Source organism: Sesamum indicum, linkage group LG6 (genome assembly GCF_000512975.1).
Source record: "Sesamum indicum cultivar Zhongzhi No. 13 linkage group LG6, S_indicum_v1.0, whole genome shotgun sequence".
In the NCBI taxonomy this organism is placed as follows: domain Eukaryota; kingdom Viridiplantae; phylum Streptophyta; class Magnoliopsida; order Lamiales; family Pedaliaceae; genus Sesamum; species Sesamum indicum.
The window spans coordinates 16,003,374-16,023,602 of record NC_026150.1 but is presented as its reverse complement, the minus strand read 5'-3'; the positions used below and the strand labels follow the sequence as shown (position 1 = coordinate 16,023,602).

The window sequence follows — 20,229 nt, the reverse complement described above, 5'->3', positions numbered from 1 at the left end:
TAAGGAAAGTAGAAGCTGATGTTCCCTTGGGATATAGAAAGTTAAAAATACGAGTTTGAATTAACTTTGAAGAGGTTAAAATGGTAAGCTTTGAAAGCCGATTATCTGATTCAGGCTGCGTCATCTTTGGGCTTGTTTTGAGGCATTGTTTTTCGATGAAATATTCTGGACCTTTTTGTTATGCTTTGGTTTATAGGAATTCAGAAAACGTTGAACTCTTCATTGCAAAAGATACACTGTACCTAATGAGTTAATGAACATGTTTCCAGAGGTACTTGCAGCAGTACAACGAGGTGGAACTCTCTGGTCTTGGAATGGGTATTCCTTTTATCTCCAATTTTAGCTAAGTTGGAGCACTTATTAATTGTTACTGCCAGAGAATAAACCTATAGTTTGTTATACAGTTGCTTTTCTGTAGCTTAACAACTTGTACAATGTTCTGTCCACAGCTATTTCCACCGTGGTGAGTATTGCCGAAATCTTAAAGAACAATGGATTTGCTGTTGAGAAGAGTAAGATAGTTTTCCATTTTCTTCTAATTTTGTGGAGTAGTGCTTCCTCTTTTTACTTCTGGCTTTTCATTTGTGCTTGCATCCTCATTTTGTACAAGCATTGTACTGATCTCATCTGCATATTATACGATGCCTATCATGCATACAGAAATCAGGACATTGACAGTAGACATGAGGGATGATCCAGGAGCACGACCACTGCCCAAAGCAAAGGTATGTGATGGAAGAATGCGCTCCATTGTTGTTGATTGATTTAGTGCCTGTGATAATTTGAGTGTTCTTTTTAGTAGTTTGAATTAGTTTTTGTTGTATGCTATGCTACCATCCACCTTTCTCTCTCAGCCTTCTTACAATTTACTTGTCTAGACTTCAAGCACAGAACCATGAACGTTTGATGTTTTATTCTTTGGTAACAATCTATTTATCAGAAGTTTTTATGTAATTTCTAGCTATTTTTTCTTGTTTTACTAAGATGACTCACTTTTGCAATGATAAATTTTCTATAGAATAATACATTTGTTTGTTTGCATGCTTGGTAATGGTTTTGCCAGTTGTATCTTAGAAATTTTCTTCTGATAAAGAGCTACGCTTCATCTCTCATTATTTGATAGTGTAGATTGAGATATTACTGGGCAAATCAGCCAACTTCGATGAATTAATGGCGGCTGAAGAAGACCAAAAGGAAACTGGGGAAGGCGAGGAACCAAATTGACTGCAGTGCACTCGTTGGATGGCGTTGGCATATCTATCCCTATCATATATATGTAATTAATTATGCCTTGCTGATGGGGTCATATAATATCGGTTCATGAGTTTTTAAAGCAGTCTGAATATGTTTGGATTGAATTATGCTTCCTGCTACACCGATTAAATCTATGGAGCTTCTGATTGAAACGTGAAATAATGGTGTCCAGAGCTACAGTTTCTCTATTTCGTGGCTTTTAAAAGATTCATTTGTATCAAAAGCCAGTTTGCAGTCAACAATAAAATGACAATATCAGTTCTCCATGCACATGATTTTAAAGCAAGAAAATAGGCCCATTGACTAAACTTGATTGAGTTTTTGCAATGTGGCCATAGCTTGCTTAATAAGAATCTCTTAAAAGTGTGGTTCTCTCTGGAGCTAGACGCACATCTTTAATGAGGAATTTATACCTTGGGTATAGGTCTGAGTGAACCAAGCAGCGGTACGCATGAGAGCCAATTCTTGTTATGATTTACGAGCAAATAAAGCTTGTTAGCAGAACAAGCTTACCCAGTTTTCTGTCATTATACACTACCAGGCAGAATCATCGTCGAATCAGTAGTTTACATCATTCACCAAGGTGAGACAGTTTTGCAACATTGCCACATAAGCTTAATTGACCAGACAAAGAGCAACCAAAAACTTCATTGGTACATGGGGAAGAAGATTAAGTTGAAACCAACTAAAAACTCCCATCTGAAAACCGCCGGCATTGAAGAAACCTTTTGAATAAAATAACATATATCAGTTCTCATCTAAAACTTCAGACTTGGCCAAAAACCCATGCAAAACTTCCAAATGGGGAAAAAAATGCAACACTTGCGTGGTCAACGCAAAAAATTTGTATTGTATCTTCGATCTATGTCTGTCTATAGTGGATTCTGAAACCATGCCTTCTTTTATTGTCAACAGATTCGTTCATGCATCTTCTTCTTTCTCTACCAAGATTCTCTTGCAGGCCTCATAACACATGAAAGATATACCGGCAGCAGGAACCAACTTCAAACAGCTTGGGCCTAGCCCTTTGTACAAACCCTGGATTCCTTCTTGTTCGAGTATGCTTGCAAGGGCGTGAAGCACATTGTTGTAAACTTGCCTTCCACTGACGGCCCCAACCTGCATGTGTTTACGAGCCACCTCTAGAGGAAATGTTGCAGTGCTAGAAATAGCACCAGCTGCAGATCCAATCAAGAGGGTTTCTATATTGCCAATCCTTTCCTGCTTGAAAATTTTCCTGTAGACTTTCCGCAAAGTGTCATATGCACAATAGTTGGCTGCAGCATATGGAATTACTCCAATAAGACTAGGAGTAAGACCTCTGTAGAGCTCCCCTACCCCACCCTCTTGCAATATTTTCACAAAAGCATCAAGCAAACCATTATAAACGTCTCTCTGCATCATGGAAATAGGCCAATAAGGATAAATTGATCACAATTGAAAATAATGGATGGACGCGTCTTGTGTTTACCTGGATGGTTAGTCGAGTCTTGACTAGTTCAAGGGGGTATGTAACCAAAGTTGAGCTGACTCCAGCACAAGCTCCAGCAACCAATGAAGGAGGAACGGGCAATCTGGATTGTTCACCAAGCTTGGGTGACAAATTCTTGTTGACAGTGTCGTAAACAAATAACTGAAAGAAAGGGTCAGCCTTCAGGTATGATTAAGAACATAATAGAGGAGTAAATAGCAGTTATTAGAAAAGTCTGGAAAAGGGTACTAGTTTCGATGGCTTATGTTGTGCATGAAGCAGTACTTTAAACTGGCGGAGATCAAAGGAAAAGAGACAGCTCAAAGCACACAAGCACAAGTAATTCTGTGAAAGGTTAGACTTCATGAATAGAAGAAATTTGTTCCTTGGAACTAGCTACCTGATCAAAATAAGGCAACCTGGTCCAAGAAGGTTAACAAATTAGCTGTCTTCTGCAGTGGGTGTTTTCCTATTCAATTCGAATGTAATCATCAACGGGCCAAGAGAAAAGCGTGAACCTATAGATGACAACCCTATTGCCATTGCTAGAATATGACATGAACCATGAGCCACTAAAATAAACTCTAGGAATGATTTATACAGACCTTCTGTCATAGAAAGATGAAGCCAATATTGGTCTTTGTTAATCATTGGGGAAGGGCCAGCAGAAAAGGAAACTTTAACAAAGGATATAATACTGAGAGCACTAAAACATAGTTTGTTCATGTCAGCAATCAATGTGAAAACAGGACAAAGGAAAATCTGTAACTAGAAGACAATGGGCTAGTAACATGTAAAACTTTCAATTATATCCAAATTTTTATCAGTATGTGATGGAATAGTGACTCTCAAGCTCTCCTTTAATACATAACAACAGTAACAAAATATTAAAGCATTATAAGGAACACATACCAGCTAACTTTAGCACACTCAAAGATAAAATTACAGAGAGATACAACCAACAAAACCGAAGCAGAATAAAAGAAAATACAACAGTACAAATTATCATACAGGAAATCAAGATATCATGGGAGAAAATAGATGAAAACCCAACTAATCCTAAGAACTCGGACATTCTTCAAGTTTCCTTTTACCTCTATGGCTTTGCTAGGCGCAACCCGAATCACATTAACGAAATTCCCCCTAAACAATCCCTTCCATCCCTCAGTTTTCATGATATTGTGGAAGACCTCCGTAGAGGAATGACCACTGCTACCCACCATCAAATGGGTCCTAATTGTCTCCAGTGGAGCCACGGCAGTCCTCGAAACCGCACCAGCTATTCCGCCGCTAATTAACCTCCTCAAAGAGGGATTTGAGATCTTAATCTTAAGCCTAAGCCCACTTTTCTTCTTATTCACCAACCCCTTTTCCTCCTCCGTCATACCTAAAATCTTAAACCCCTCGGGCAATGAAACATACTTCACAAGCAAATCTGCACATGGCAATTTGAAACCGCCGTTTTCGTTGTTTCCCATCTGACTCACAGACGCAAACAAGCCACCGGCCGGGTAAAAGTTGCAATCTTGGAGATTCCAGTGGAGGCCCAGATGAGAATTTGATAAAAAACCCTCGTTCTTAAACTCCAAAGACTGCATTTTGACGCTCTTACCCATAATTCCAGAGTGTATAAACCTCAAAAACCAAAACCTTGTATCAGTGTGTACTTGATTTCTCTGTTCTTAATCGGTCTCTCCCCCTCTCCTGTTTTTGATAAATTCAAAACAACCCGGACTTGAGAAATTTTATGTTTCGAGGCAATATGGCAACGGTGAAGGAGCAAAAGATTTGATTTGGGGCAAAAGCTCCATTCTTGAGAATAGGGTAGGTGAGAAGAATATTAGGAAAAATGTTTCTATATCGAAAGAATATTGAGGAAAAAGGGAGAAAATAGAAATCGGGGAGTATAATAAACGAGATGTGTTATGGTGAGAGAATCTGAAAAAGGAGGGGTTGAGATTATGGAGGCGGAGGATTCAATAAGGGTTTGTGTTGTTTGAGAGGAAGAGAAGAGAGAGCAGAGCGGAGGTTGGGACTGGGACTGGGACTCCAACTCCCTATTCTTTCTCTTTTCAACCCCACATGCAAATTTTAATCAAATACTAAAATCCCATTTCTCCTTTTGCAAAAGGAGATTTTTCCCATATTATAATCACAATCTCTCTTCTTCCTTTTTTCTTTTCCCTGAAAAATTCCTTGTAAATTTAATACACAAATCTTTTTTGGAAGGATATTTGTTGTGAATTGGAAGGTGATGTGATTGTGAAGAATTCAATTGCAACTGAAGGAAACAATATTATTCACCTGCTCTTATTTCATTTTCATATAATCTTTGACTTGTAGATTTGGATTCACAATCTATACTTGTAAGTGATCATCAGCTAACGTCAGAATTCAGAGACCTCTTCTTGACTCCCAATGCTCATATAATAAGACCCTAAAAACCTACGCCTACCCCAACCCAAGAAAACAAAAAAAGTATTTAATTGGGACAGTGTAGGTAGAGCAGTGAGATTAAGAAGCCCAATGCAGCAGCTTATATTTGATGGGCTGAGGGCAAAAGCCCTAATTGGTATTTGGGCTTAGCATGTAAGTAGCTATACACAAATTAAAGGTAGAGTGGATTTATTGTGTGTGTGTGTTTATCTAAGAGAAGGGAAATACATGAATAATTGCAATGTAGAATAGAAATAGATGGATGATGCATCAAATTAAAAAGTTGAGCTGACCACCTCCCATTCCAACGATCAAATGAAATGAAAATTCATGTGTTGTATCTGTATTGCAAGTTTTACTTGGGTTTCTCTCTCTGTTCTCTCTCTCTCTCTCTCTATATATATATATATATATACATACTCAAGTAGTTCAAGTTAACTAGTTACTTAGTAGATCATGCATTATCCTATAATTAATACAAATACGGTTCTTGTTTGTGGGTGCACAAGAATTTGAATGTGGTTGACTACCTACTACTTGCTATACATTATATCCACTAATTATAATAGGACATGTTGGTGCTCAATGCAATGTTGCTAGTTGAGTTACTACACTTTGAAATGAAGCATATAAAAATATATACATACTGAGTATATAAAAGACAAGAAAGGAAAGTGGATGATGACGACAAGCTATTACCATTGTTCATATGAAGTAGTCAACAAAATGAATGCAGTCAACTGGCTTTCATGCTCCATCTTCCCATTCTCTAGCTTTCATATATTCCTCCCCACTACACTATATATTTCTGGGTGTCTTGTACTAAAAAATAAAAAGATAAAATCCGCCCCCGCAATGGACCTGATCAAAATGTCATCTAGAACCATGCACAATTATCCATCATCAACCAAGATTGAGATTAATACAAATAAAATTCCTTCTCCTTTGATACGTATAAAGTGGATTCTCTCTCATCATTAATTCCATAAGATCAATGATCTCCACTCACCCAAAAACAAATTCAAACTCTAGTTTTCATCCATCCCTCCTATCCTTAATTAATTCCTTATTATCCTCATTTCCATCTAATTAAAGTGGCTGGCGTTGGATTCTTGTTATGGTGTTGGGGGCCACTAACAAATCATCATTATTCTTATTAATTATATGTACCACATTAATTAATTAATTATGTGGCCGTACGTGTATATATACATGTTCAGCAGCCATTAGTTCATAATTACACCACATTCTCAATATCTATCACGCCTTTAACTACCTAACTCATCATCAATACCCGTGATATTATTTTAGATTATCATAAAAAACATGAAAGTAAATTAAGAAATAAATATATAGGTTATAACATAATCGCGAGATGATTAATTATTATTATTTGAAGAAAACGTGATGGGTGTCGAGACCACAAAAAATAATTCCTACAACACTTGTGAAAGTGGGAGTAGGGTCGATTCCACAGAGACTGGCTTTAAGTTGATTTTTTTAAGAAAAAAGAAAATAATGGAGGGAGATTTGAAGATAAAAAGAAATAATTAAAGACTAAATAAGCTAGAAAACAATTGAAATTACCTGACGAAGATACGAAAGAGAGATTTTCCAATTAAGGCTAGGATCATGCTTGATTCTTGCGAGTTAATCATTGATGCAAAAATAACACTATGTAAACAAATAAATCAGTTATGGTTGTTGGTACGACCTAACAACCTCACCTTTCCTTACCTTTTCGTCAGTCAAGATACGACCGTTGGCTAGATCCCCTAATTAACAGACAACCCTGGGAACGTTCGCAAGATTTAATCTATTAACAACATTAAGAATTAGAAAGGCCTGATTCTAGTCAATAAACTCCTACGAGGATAATTCGTTTAAACTAGATCATGCATTCCCCATAACATAACTAATTACTATGACATAATTAATCATGCTACATTGCTACTAAGCATTGAACTAAATAAATAATTACACAAATTTATAAAGTCCAATTAGCTAAGCAAACCTTCTTGATAATGAACAATTGGCCATATCATTCAAAAATCAGCCAATTAGCTAAGCAAACCTTCTTGATAATGAACAATTGGCCATATCATTCAAAAATCAGACGTTTGTAATAAGAGCACAGAGAATAGCATGAATATTCATATAACAAGTGTAAAGAGAGCAGATTAGATCTTACAACATAATGCGAATCAAGCAATCACCATACCTTAACCAGAAAATAAGGAGTTTAGCCGGATATGTTAATGGAAGAACACACTAAAAAGTGGAATTTCATTAATTCCGGTTATAAATTAAAAGTAAAAGAGAGAGTAGAATAAGCAATTGAGAATAATGTATTCTATTGAATTCCACCAATTAACGAACAACCTTCAAATGAAGAGACCCCCCTATTTATAATAAAAGTCTCCGACGAATCTAGACGTAGGGGGGGATAAATACATAATTAACTCTAAAAAGGTAAATAAATCACAAATAACATGTTTTAAGGAATCATTTCCAAATATAAGCATTTCATTCCTTTTTCTCTTGAGGAAATCACTCATTTTCCTTCTTCACCCGAGTTGACCACTCCACTGAGCGTGGGCACGCTTAGTCAATTCTGCAGAAATTTTCTTATAATCTCCTTTTTCCTTTTTGATGCCTTCAATTCCGATTTTAGCTTGATTTTTGCCATCTTTGCCTCATATCTTCCCTTTTTGCTGAATATGCAATAAAATTACATAATTAGGGATGTTTTGGCTTAAAAAAGAAGATTAAATTGCTATAAAATTGTGACAATTGCAGAGTTATCAAATACCCCCACACTTAGCTTTTTGCTTGTTCTCAAGCAAAATCAAGATGGATTATGCATTCAAAAACTCCCTCCAAATTTCGAACATACTCATGGTAATTTGTAATCATGTGCAAAGCAAATGACATACTTTATGAAGGAGATAATTCAATATGTATCAAACGAGTTTTTGTGTAATGACCATTATCAAAACCAATCGTATAAAACTAGCGGACTATTTTCTCTCCGCTTTCCATTCTCTCAAGTGTATATAAGGTTCAAGTGTCTCTCTCGACACTTACTATGACAATGCTTCACCACAGGCTTGCCTATACACCACATTTCCACCACTTTGAAATATACGCATATATGGATCAAAAGGTCTTTAATTTTGGTTGTAATGGGGATTTGGTTTGGTGTAGGATAAAAGGACAATAATGTTAAATTCCAAGAAACTAATTAGAGCACCAAAAAATTTGAGTGAACAATAATTCGAAACTCTCAAAGTTTACTCATCTCCCTTCAAGATCTTTCGACAATTCCTTGAACTATGCCTTTCTTATTCCTTTTGGAGAGTTCATACATTTTTTTTTCTCCTTTTTTTTCTTTCTTTTTTCTCCTCTCCATTTTTTTGTGATAGGCATAGACCAAGAAAATTGATGTCGGCTCCCACAAAGTAAAGAAGAACACAATTTTGGAACCCCCACACTCATTTCGAGATACATCTTTTAAGCACATAAATCACAAAGGTCAATCCCCTATCTTGAGAATTTGTTCTTTTGAACATAAACCCATTTCCCTTGATGCTCTAATAGTTCTTGAAGGGATCAAAATTAAGATTTTGAACAAACAAAAGGATAGGTTCGTATATGATGGGTTATTCAACAAAATAGGTCAAAGGGCTCAAAGGGGTTCTCTAACGTTAAAATGTGTTGGGTGGTTAAAGAAGGTCGAAAGTGATTTCTAATGCCTTTATCATATCCAAATAAATGTACATTTGTGTGGCCTCGATGTGGTTTAAGGCAAGTTCTAGGAAGACAAAGCCATAGAAATGTTATTCTCTTAAGAAAGAATGAAAATTTTTTATGGATATATCAAGCTCAAAATCTCACGAGGTTTGTTTTAGTCCACTAATCCTATATCAAAAGATTTTAACTCAAGTTATTTTGGTGAAGACAAGTTTTCAACTTGTGAACTATCCTTAAACATAAAACATATATTCTTTTTGCACATAGCACGATCAGGCCAAGAGTCGTCTAAAATTCAAAGGGTTTTATCAAGTCAAAGTTTTCCACAAATGTGCCAAAAAATTTTCACGTCAAAAAGAAAAGCAAAAATCTTCAAAAGGCTAAATTTTTTTCCACAAGGCTCATTCATCAAAAAGTTTTGATCAAGGTAATTCCATCAAAAATCATGAAAATCAAGCACAAAAAATATCTTTTCAAACAATTTCATAAATCACGTTCAACGACCAACAAGAGTAATAACCATTTTCAACAAGCAACCCAACAACACTTAATTCAAGAAACATGCTCAACAACAATACCCCACACTTAAAATTCACATTGTCCTCAATGTGGACATTGACATGCAACTCAAGGATTAAAAATTAAGATGAGAGAGAGTTTGTCCCTGAGTGCATGCCACGAAGAGTTCATGGCGTGGGTGGGCTGGTGGCAGATGGTGGCGGCGACTTTTGGTGGAAGTATGCTATGGGAATGGGGTCCCAAGTTGGAGGATCTTCCTTCTTCTCAGCTCATTTTTCGGCTACTCATCCTAAATCAACTAAAGAGAAAGTAAAGCAAAAAAAATAAAATAGATGAAGAATGAGAGAAAAGAAGTAGAAAAACCGTGCACTGATGGTCTCGAAGACGCGAGTAACAACAACGACAGTCAAGGATGGTGAGACAAGAACGGTGGATCAACAACGTTGACCGGTGAATTGTCGAGATGACGGTGGGGGATTTCAGCGTCGTGGAGTTGGCGAGTTTTGAACGACGACGACGAGAAATCGAGGCTGTTTTGGAGCAGCGGCGCAGCAGTGGATCTGGGTTTTCTCCGTCGGGATAGAGAAAGAACGACGGCGTCGTGGGTGAGCGACGACAAGAGACGAAAAGGACAGCAACAGCGATGGTGACGCACGATGGGCTGTCACGGCGGAGGGCTTTTTCAGTGAGATGTCGTCGGCCGTGAGTTGAGAGGGAGATGAAGAGTTCTTGAAGCTGCTGTGGGTGAGCTGAGAAAGAGAGAATTATCGGACAAATAAGGAAGAAAGATGTTGACCTAATTTCCTTTTTATTTTGATTTTTTTTCGATTTTTTTGATTTTATGACTTTTTTTTAATAAGTATAAAATAAATAAAAAGGCAAGTACATGAAAGTAAATGAAGTGAATAACAGCCTACGAAGTGCGACTGAGCATGGGCACGCTTAGTGGAAACTCCAAATCTGTTTTGGTGAAGTGAGTTAAACAGTTTTGAAAGATCCATTAAGCGTGGACATGCTTACTGAAAACTTCAAATCTGTCCAATTTGGCTTTCCAAACATATTAAGATGCTTCATTAGGCATGGCACACATCTCAAAACTTGAATAAAAATACTAAAACTAAAATAAAATAAAACGAAAAAGAGAAGGGATAGAAATTCATAGGTTGCCTCCCATGGAGCGCCTTTCTTTAATGTCTTTGGCTAGACATTATTGTGCCTCAACTTGAATAAGTTGGGCATTTTGAATTCTCTTCTTCTTCGTCGTCGTGCACCTAAAGATGGTGTGGATCAAGGAAAACTTTGAGGTTCATGAGAGAATTCTTCCTTGAACTTATTTTTTCGTGAAATGCTTTGTTCTTATAAGTTCTTGGACAAGAGCTGAAGTCTTTATAACCATCGAATTTAGCTTTTTCTTGCACCAACGGATCTATGATCATGTTTTCTTCCAAAATTTTTGTTTTCTCTAATGTGAGGCTTTCTTCCAATGCGTACTTCACATGGTCCTCGCCGCTAATTGTTGTGGTATCCTACATGAGAGGGTCAAAAATATCTACAAGAAAAGCGGTAGGTAAATCAGTCGGATACCTCATGGATTCATAGATGTTGAATCTTATGATTTCCTCGTCGAATTCCATGGTGAGACTTCCACTGTGCACATCAATTTTTGTTCGAGCTATCTTGAGGAACGGTCTTCCGAGCAGGATTGACGTGCAATTGGGGGAGTTGTCCTCCCTCATGTCCAACACGTAAAAATCGGCGGAAAACACCAATTCATTTACCTGTACGAGAACATCTTTCAAGACTCCTTCCGGATAGACTACAAAGCGATCTACAAGTTGGATGACTACCCCTGTTTCCTTTAAGGGACCAACATTTAAGGACTCAAAAATGGTGAGCGGCATAACATTTATAAACGCTCCGAGATCGCACATAGCTCTCTTTATTCCAATCATACCAATTTTACAAGGTATGGAGAACGTTCCTGGGTCCTTACATTTTGGGGATAATTTTCGTTGGAGAATTGCAGAAACATTCTCCCCCATTCGTTTCCCTTGAGTTTACCCTTGCTAGTGCACAGTTCTTTGAGAAATATCGCGTAGTGGGGTATTTGCTTGATGGCATCGAGTAAAGGGATGTTTACCTCTACTTTGCAGAACGTCTCAAAAATCTCCTTTTCTTCCTCTTCCTTCTTTGCTTTGGTGAATCTTTCTAGGAAGGGTGGTCTGGTTATCGAAGGCTTTGGATGGTCCTCTTCGGGTTCGGCTTGTTCTTGTTGGACCTCAATTTCCTTTTTTGGCTTTTTTTTCACACCGTGCTCACGTTTAGTGCCATCTTTGTTCACATTTTCCTGCAATTCTTTTTCACTAGGAAGCACAATAGCACTAGCATTTTGTCTAGGGTTAGTGACAGATTGAGAAGGTAGCTTACCTTAAGACTCTAGCTTACCAACAGATGATGCCAGTTGACTGATTTGAGATTCTAGGTTTTGAATACTCGTCTGGGTATGTTGCTGGAACTGTTGAATGCTCATCTGGGTTTGTTGCTGGAACTGCTGTGTGTTGGTCACTAGTGCTTTCATCATGTCTTCGAGAGATGGGCTAGGCGTGGGATTAGGCTGCCGAGGTGATCTGTATTTGGGTTTTTGAAAGTTTTGGTGTTGGTTACTGTAACTCAGATTCGGATGATCCCTCCATCCGGGGTTGTATGTGTTGGAGAAAGGATCGTATCTTCTTTGTTGTTGTCCAGCGAATCCTCCTACGGTGTCGGCATGCTCGGTGGTTGACTCTTGAAGAGTTGGGCACATGTCGGTAGCGTGCCCCGTTAAAGTGCAAACACCACACGCTTTGACTTGTTGATGTTTATCTGCAACAACTTTTTCAACAATAGATGTGAGTTGATTTAAACAATCTTCAAGATTACTTACCTCGTTACTTCTCTTTGGTGGATCATCGTATCTAACCCCAAATTGTTGCGTGTTGGACGTCATAATCGAAATCAGACTACGCGCTTCGGTAAGGGTTTTATTGAACAATGCTCCTCCACTTGCCGCGTCTATCAGTTTCCTATCCATGCTTAATAGACCTTCGTAGAAATACTGGATCAACAGGTGGTCCGGGATCTGATGATGGGGGCAACTTTCCACTAGTTGGTTGAATCTTCCCCAATATTCGAAAAGACTCTCTCCTGCGAATTGACGAATCCCGCTGATCTCCTTCCGGATCGTTGTGGCTCTTGAGTCAGGGAAATATTTCTCAAGAAACTGCCTCTTGAGATCATTCCATCTTGTAATGGATCCTGAAGGTAGAAAATACAACCAATCCTTAACTTGGTCGGCAAGAGAGAAGGGGAATGCTCTCAGTTTGACTTGTTCCTCGCTTATGCCTTGTGGTCGCATTCCAGAGCATACCACATGGAATTCTTTCAGATGCTTATGTGGATCTTCACCTACGAGGCCACGGAAAGTGGGAAGTAAACGAATTAATCTAGATTTCAGTTCAAAGTTTACCTCCAAGTTTGGGTACTCAATGCACAGTGGCTGCTGGTTCAGATCGGGCAATGTCATGTCCTTGATCGATCTTTCAGGAATCAAAGCCATTATCTCTTCTTCGGATTCGCTTGGGAATTCCTCAAACTCCAAAATTATGTCTTTTCTAGTCTTCGTAGGGAGCGGATGTTCTTTTCGATTGTTGCTTAGTCTCCCAACGAAGTCTTCGTGCGATCTTCTCGATTTCGGGATCGTATACCAATTTACCTATACGAGAAGACCTTGGCATCAATGGTGATAAAAATCAAGTAACTAAAAATAAAGAAATATACTTAATCCCCGACAACGGCACCAAAATTTGGTGAGTGTCGATACCACAAAAAATAATTCCTACAACACTTGTGAAAGTGGGAGTATGATCGATTCGACAGAGATTGGCTTTAAGTTGATTTTTTTGAGGAAAAAGAAAATAATGGGGGGAAAGTTGATGATAAAAAAAAATAATTAAAGACTAAATAAGCTAGAAAATAATTAAAATTACCTGACGAAGATACGAGAGAGAGAGATTTTCCAAGTAAGGCTAGGATCATGCTTGATTCTTGCGAGTTGATCATTGATGCAAAAATAACACTATGTAAACAAATAAATCAGTTATGGTTGTTGGTACGACCTAACAACCTCACATTTCCTTACCTTTTCGTCAGCCAAGGTACGACCGTTGGCTAGATCCCTAATTAACAGACAACCCTGAAAACGTCCGCAAGATTTAATCTATTAACAACATTAAAAATTAGAAAGGCCTGATTCTAATCAACAAACTCCTACGAGGATAATTCGTTTAAACTAGATCATGCATTCCCCATAACATAACTAATTACTATGACATAATTAATCATGCTACGTTGCTACTAAGCATTGAACTAAATAAATAATTACACGGATTTATAAAGTCCAATTAGCTAAGCAAACCTTTTTGATAATGAACAATTGGCCATATCATTCAAAAATCAGACGTTTGTAATAAGAGCACAGAGAATAGCATGAATATTTATATAACAAGTGTAAAGAGAGCAGATTAGATCTCACAACATAATGCGAATCAAGCAATCACCATACTTTAACCAGAAAATAAGGAGTTTAGCCAGACATGTTAATGGAAGAACACACTAAAAGTGGAATTCCATTAACTCCGGTTCTAAATTAAAAGTAAAAGAGAGAGTAGAATAAGCAATTGAGAATAAGGTATTCTATTGAATTCCACCAATTAACGAACAACCTTCAAATGAAAAGACCCCCCTATTTATAATAAAAATCTCCTACGAATCAAGATATAGGGGGGGATAAATACATAATTAACTCTAGAAAGGTAAATAAATCACAAATAACATGTTTTAAGGAATCATTTCCAAATCTAAGTATTTCATTCCTTTTTCTCTTGAGAAATCACTCTTTTTCCTTCTTCACCCGAGTTGACCACTCCACTGAGCGTGGGCACGCTTAATCAATTCTGCAGAAATTTTCTTGTAATCTTTTTTTTTCTTTTTGATGCCTTCAATTCCGATTTTAGCGTGATTTTTGCCATCTTTGCCTCATATCTTCCCTTTTTGTTGAATATGCAATAAAATCGCATAATTATGGATGTTTTAGCTTAAAAAAGAAGATTAAATTATTTTAAATTTGTGATAATTGCAGAGTTATCAAAATGGGGAAAATTAAGAAGGTTCCACAATAGCAAAGTCAAGTGCACCCACTCAAATCTCTGTGGTCAATTTAGACAAAAACATGAGAATGATTGGGTCAATCCTATGCTATTAATTGTTCTTTCTATGTTGCTCGATACTGCGTTTTGGTGCACCACTTTAGTTAGTGGAACCGACTTTGGATTTTAGTTTTATCATTAGATTACGTGTGCTACTACACTTGTATTTCTCTTTTTAATTAATTATTAAAGAAAAAAGTAGAGTAAGAGAGTAAGAATATATTAAATATTAACAGACGTAAAGTTATTTCACTAACATGATATCATCTTCATCAAGATATATAGTGTATTATTCTAACAATTAAAGATTTGATGGGATAAAGATATATCCTTAATTACAAGAAACAAATCAATGCAAGTGCCCTTCTTTGGCTTAGAAATTATCAGATTGAATTTTTTATTGTATTTAATTTTAAATAATAATTATAATATTTAATTAGTTTTTTAGTGTGGTGGATTTAAATATAAAATGTTGAATCAAGAAACGGATAAATGTTAATCAAAAGAATCAAGAAAAGGGTGGAAAGATTAATCACTCCATTACAAAATTTTAATGGTTAAACCACAACTACACACACAAGAAAAAGGGCTAAGAGAATCTTGTACCACTTATGGTGCTCCATTTCATTTATTCAGCACGCCCATCATATTATCTAATTCATCAATAAATTATACAGATAATAATAAATTTACATATAGGAGACCAATACGAAAATTTCGAGTTTAAGACCACTAAACTAATAACATTGCTGACAAATTCTAATATAAATCAAATTTGGTCAAATGTAAATTAATCACTTATTATGTGATTGATTGATTCTAATTTAAATAAAAAAAATTATTTACTTCATTTTCATCAAAATCGATTACAATTACAATTTTTTAAAAAGGGTATCTAGAAAATCTAGTAGGAAGGAAAATTATCAACTCATACTAAGTTTGAGATTTTAACGTTAATAGTTAGGTAAAGACGTTGACAACAGTAATGGAGGATTGGATTGGATTGGATTGGATTGGATTGGAATGAAATCAGCTTTGCCCAAGAAGAAAAAGGTACGAATGGGCACGAATGCCCCCACTACCATTACCATATATGTTATAGGTTGACCTATTATAATCCAAATTCAGGCTGCCCACACTTTATTACCCCACGTGCTCCCATTGATGATTCAAAAAGTGACTAGTTCATCGAAATTTTATATTTAAATTGTATTTGATTAAATCTGAATACTTCTTATTATTGTGCGATTAATATATAATTCATAAAAAGTGACTAATATATAAGAATTTTCCGTAGCTCACCGCGGACATGCCACCCAGTAGTATAAATTTGGGTTAAGTTAAAGGAAGTCGTCCAAGCCTTTCTACTCAATAACATAGCTGATAATCAATCCCTTCTCTTCTCAATCAGACATGAGTCCTCTACGCCTAGTCATTGCAGTACTACTACTAAGTATTTCATGCAAACAAGTGAGTCTAGTTCTTGCTGATATAGGAACAGCTACTTCCTATGATCCTCCATACGCACGTAAGTACCATATGTATATCAATTTTAATAATGATTGCTGCAAGAACTTTGTAAAAATGTCAAACTCAGATGAGCATGCATGCAGGAACAAGAGTTTATAAGTTAGGCGTAAATATGTTACCTTATATGGGAAGGTTACAATTGTTAAATATTCTTGCAATCTACTTGAGTTTCTAACATGTACAGATTGATATAATTGTTTGCAGCTACAAAGTGCAACGGGAATAGGGCAGACCAATTCCCACCAGGAAACCTGTTTGTTCAGGTAAGTGAGGTGCTGTGGGATAATGGTGCTGCCTGTGGCCGACGCTACAGATTGAGGTGCCTGAGTGGCAGCAATAAGCCCTGCAAAGGAGGCACCGTCGATGTAAGGGTGGTGGATTTTTGCTCGAGAAGGCCATGTCCCTCCACTATCGTCATGTCAAATGATGCCTTTGATGCTGTTTCGCGTTCCCCTGATGCTAAAATCAACATTGAATTTATCCAGTATATATTTTCCCATTCCATCTTTTATAGTCCACTTCTTTTCATCATCATCACAATCATGTCTTCTTTGCAAAGTCTTGTTCCTAAAGACTCACATGCCTGTTTTGATCTTTTTTGCAGGATTTGACATCAAATAGGGCACCCTGTGTTTGTTACGAGAGATAACCTCAGTCAGCTAGCAGAGTTAATTAGCTTCTTACAGGATATATATGTAGTCGCATACATGTAGACAGAGTTAATGCTGTTGATGAGACAATATACTTGTTGACTTTACAGCTGCATGTTGTGTTATTTTTCTCAATTAATGCTTCAGAACTACAGAAACCTCTCTCTTTCTCTCACACACACATACACACTCACGAAGTAGCTCTCCACAAGGAAAACTTGATAAGACCAAGGAAAATAACATTGAATTCAAGAATTCGGGATCAGTTAAGTTCTTGCTTATACGAGACACATAAATGAATTTTAAGTGGTGAGATGAGTAATGGATGGGAAATCAACAAGTATTGGCTTCTCTATTATATAGTATGATATCAAATTATCTTGATCTATCTATCAAGTGAATAAAACCGTGGAACAAATGAGAAATGGAAGCTACTTAGAATGGATGCAAGAATGGTGTGAGAGTGTTATGACAGTACTTCCAGTTTCTTTTATATGTGCATGCTGCTCCAAGGTTTTCAACAAAGTTATGACAGTACTACATGCTAACAGACCCTCCCACTGAAAAAGCTTAAATAAACATTTGAACTCATGTTCTGGCAACTTATTCTGTTGCCATGAAGATATGGAACACATTCTCTTTTCAAATATCTGTTGATAACTTGAGGGTGAAATGGAAATTTCAAGTGCACCATGTGTATGCATGCCCAGTGTGGGGAAGAATGTTCTGTCCTTCTTGAAGCACATGATCCTGTAGTGCCACAAAAGATTTAAAGCAAAGATCATTGGCCATAACATGCACCCAACAAATGGAAAAGTTCATATTCTTTCACGAGATTGCTGAAAATCTAAGTTCAATATATTCCTGGCTAAAGCATTGTACAATCCTCCTTGTAATTTCAATGAGGCTTTCTGCCACAACATTACAGCTGCCTGATGTCTGCTCGCCAACAGACCAATAGATCTTTCTCTCAAGAATTATCAGAAGCAAAATGAAACAACATTGTAACAGTTTCAGCAGTGTTAGTGGCTAAGTCGTCAATAAAAATGTTTAAAATGTGATCCTCTGATAAAATCATTTGGGCATGGTAAACAGTTCACAGTGCATGAAAACTTCTACTTGATCTAGTAAATGATTATGCACCACAATTGAGAAGATGGGTTATATCAAGAATGTCCTGTTACTGAGTTGCTAAATATCCTTCTGACCTAATCAACTCTGGTTTTAGACAAGTGGTGGTTTCCTTAACTGAGAGCTTGAAGATCATATTCTCTGCACATTAGCCCAGATATTTCTGTTTCTTTTTTTCGAATTACGAATCCTGTTCTTTGTGCCCAATTCATGCTCTCCATTCAGTTCATGCACCTGACAATATAATGAAGGACAAGTATTTATTTACCCAAATTAAAACAGAAAGACTGATAGCTAACATTAGTCGTGAAAAGCAACTGAAAGAACAAACATGAAATAGTTGGATAGAATAGCTCCTGTGGGACATAGTAATTTAGACTAGTGGTTTTGAATATCTTGCAGATTTCAAAATCAAATCAATGCCGAACCAACTAATAATGTCTTACAGTAAATATCCAGCTGCTGCTTCTTGAAATAGTCATTTAGACATTTGAAAATATTCCACAAAATGAAAGATGTTATCACCCGAGCAACACTGGAGAACTATTATGTGTCTTCGCATGCCACTTTGTCATGTGCATTGGCCTATATATGGGATGAAATCCAGGAAAAGGATAACTAGTGACTTGAAGTAAACAGAGAAGAGGGTGTTCTGTTACCTTCGTATTCCTTCGCTTGATCTTCAAGTGAATTGCTATCATGGTATTGTATGAGTCTCATATCTTTAATATGTAATTGTGATCAAATGATGAGAAATGAAAGTTCAGGTAACTATCTTGTCATGTGTATTCTGTCAACAGGAGGAAAAGATGGTTCGTTTTGCAGCTGATGCTGTAGACCACAGAGGTTCCCCTGCTGACAAGTGTAAAACTGGAGGCTGGTTGCCGGCCACTCTCATCTTAGGTGAAGCGCAAATATTTCAAACTCTTCTGTATTCTAAGCTCCAGTTTAGCAAAATTGCTAAAGCTATATATTTGTACAAATGGCAGTCAAAATGTTTCGAGTTTCCTCCAACAAACATAAACTGATTATATATCGTTTTCTTTAAAACTACCTCATGTTTATCAGGAGTCGAGTTCTGTGAGAGGCTATCAACAATGGGAATAGCGGTGAACCTTGTAACCTACTTAACAGGAACAATGCATCTTCCAAGTGCTACTTCTGCCAACATTGTTACTGATTTCATGGGAACCTGTTTTCTTCTATCTTTGTTGGGTGGATTTCTAGCAGACTCTTTTTTGGGAAGATATAGAACAATTGCAATTTTTGCATCTGTGCAGATCCTTGTAAGACTTTCCCACTTATTATCATAACTAACTAAAGACATATATGCTTATAGATTTATGATAATTATAAGCATAAAGTTTAAAAACCAGGGCACAGGCATGTTAGCTGTATCAACTCTGCTTCCACAGTTTCGTCCGCCTCCTTGCCACGCACAATCAACAACAATATGTGCACAAGCCAGCGTATCCCAAATGGCAATGTTATATGCATCTCTGTATTTGATAGCAGTTGGGACTGGTGGTTTAAAATCGAGCGTATCAGGTTTCGGAACTGACCAATTTGATGAGAATGATGGCAAGGAAAGGCCAGACATGAACCTTTTCTTTGGTAGGTTCTTTTTCTTGGTTAGTCTGGGAACCATGATGGCTGTTACAGTTCTCGTGTATGTCCAAGATGAAGTTAGTAGATGCTTGGGTTATGGTATTTGTTCTGTATCCATGTTGGTTGCAATCTTTATATTTTTAGCTGGAACTCAGAAGTACAGATATAAGAAAACCTCAGGAAGTCCTTTAATTCACATTCTTCAAGTTCTTGTTGCTGCTGTAAGAAAGAGGGGCCTTCAGGTACCCAAGGATGCAAATTTGTTGTACGAAATTTGCACAGAATCATTAAGAATTCATCACTCTGATCAATTCAAGTAAGTATCGTTCAGTCAAATTCACTACTTGATAACATGCAAATTTTGTTCCCCCCAAACCTTATTATGCTCTCGAATTTACCAAGTTCCATCTTTATACATTTTATAGCTTCTTGGACAAGGCTGCTATAATCACAAGAGAAGATTATGCAGAGAACAAAATTGTATCTCCAGATCCCTGGACACTTTGTTCAATAACAAATGTAGAGGAAGTTAAAATGATGATCAGACTTCTACCCACTTGGGCTACAACGATCACATTTTGGGCTACACATGCACAAATGATTACCTTCTCAGTAGAGCAAGCTTCCACCATGG

The 20,229-nt window shown here is 37.0% G+C and overlaps 5 protein-coding genes across 5 annotated transcripts in view; 3 read left to right on the top strand and 2 right to left on the bottom strand.

Annotated features, from left to right (window-relative positions):
- The window catches only part of LOC105164591 (uncharacterized protein At2g34160), a 2,327-nt gene extending 865 nt beyond the window's left edge, over nucleotides 1-1,462 (top strand). The window contains exons 2-5 of the mRNA XM_011083275.2: nucleotides 270-318; nucleotides 450-512; nucleotides 661-725; nucleotides 1,129-1,462. Of these exons, the coding sequence (XP_011081577.1) occupies nucleotides 270-318; nucleotides 450-512; nucleotides 661-725; nucleotides 1,129-1,224 (273 nt within the window). The 3' untranslated portion in view covers nucleotides 1,225-1,462. The remainder of the gene's footprint in view (nucleotides 1-269; nucleotides 319-449; nucleotides 513-660; nucleotides 726-1,128) is intronic.
- On the bottom strand, nucleotides 1,953-4,861 carry LOC105164590 (adenine nucleotide transporter BT1, chloroplastic/mitochondrial-like). Its single transcript, XM_011083274.2, has 3 exons — nucleotides 3,820-4,861; nucleotides 2,726-2,887; nucleotides 1,953-2,649 (listed from the first exon to the last, which is right to left on the bottom strand). The coding sequence occupies exons 1-3, from the start codon at nucleotides 4,339-4,341 to the stop codon at nucleotides 2,176-2,178; spliced, it is 1,158 nt and encodes a 385-aa protein (XP_011081576.1). The 5' UTR covers nucleotides 4,342-4,861; the 3' UTR covers nucleotides 1,953-2,175.
- Nucleotides 10,960-13,028, bottom strand: LOC105165031. Its single transcript, XM_011083908.2, is given in 3 exon segments — nucleotides 10,960-11,477; nucleotides 11,480-11,780; nucleotides 11,883-13,028. Coding segments are annotated over 3 exon segments (1,965 nt in total).
- Nucleotides 15,989-17,014, top strand: LOC105165030 (EG45-like domain containing protein). Its single transcript, XM_011083907.2, has 3 exons — nucleotides 15,989-16,204; nucleotides 16,411-16,690; nucleotides 16,811-17,014. Exons 1-3 carry the CDS (start codon nucleotides 16,090-16,092, stop codon nucleotides 16,815-16,817), a joined length of 402 nt encoding a protein of 133 aa, XP_011082209.1. The 5' UTR covers nucleotides 15,989-16,089; the 3' UTR covers nucleotides 16,818-17,014.
- On the top strand, nucleotides 18,797-19,915 carry LOC105164589 (protein NRT1/ PTR FAMILY 6.2-like). The gene is made up of 3 exons (XM_020694215.1): nucleotides 18,797-18,890; nucleotides 19,056-19,273; nucleotides 19,364-19,915. The coding sequence occupies exons 1-3, from the start codon at nucleotides 18,797-18,799 to the stop codon at nucleotides 19,913-19,915; spliced, it is 864 nt and encodes a 287-aa protein (XP_020549874.1).

Excerpts from the sequence above, each read along its gene's own strand:
- LOC105164590 (XM_011083274.2), bottom strand. The coding sequence starts at position 4,341 with ATGGGTAAGAGCGTCAAAATGCAGTCTTTGGAGTTTAAGAACGAGGGT. Across the intron at positions 2,888-3,819 it reads CGCCTAGCAAAGCCATAGAG|TTATTTGTTTACGACACTGT; the intron begins GTAAAAGGAAAC and ends CCTTTCTTTCAG. Across the intron at positions 2,650-2,725 it reads AGACTCGACTAACCATCCAG|AGAGACGTTTATAATGGTTT; the intron begins GTAAACACAAGA and ends TCCATGATGCAG.
- LOC105164589 (XM_020694215.1), top strand. The coding sequence starts at position 18,797 with ATGGTTCGTTTTGCAGCTGATGCTGTAGACCACAGAGGTTCCCCTGCT. Across the intron at positions 18,891-19,055 it reads GCCGGCCACTCTCATCTTAG|GAGTCGAGTTCTGTGAGAGG; the intron begins GTGAAGCGCAAA and ends CATGTTTATCAG. Across the intron at positions 19,274-19,363 it reads TTGCATCTGTGCAGATCCTT|GGCACAGGCATGTTAGCTGT; the intron begins GTAAGACTTTCC and ends TTTAAAAACCAG.
- LOC105165030 (XM_011083907.2), top strand. The coding sequence starts at position 16,090 with ATGAGTCCTCTACGCCTAGTCATTGCAGTACTACTACTAAGTATTTCA. Across the intron at positions 16,205-16,410 it reads CTATGATCCTCCATACGCAC|CTACAAAGTGCAACGGGAAT; the intron begins GTAAGTACCATA and ends AATTGTTTGCAG.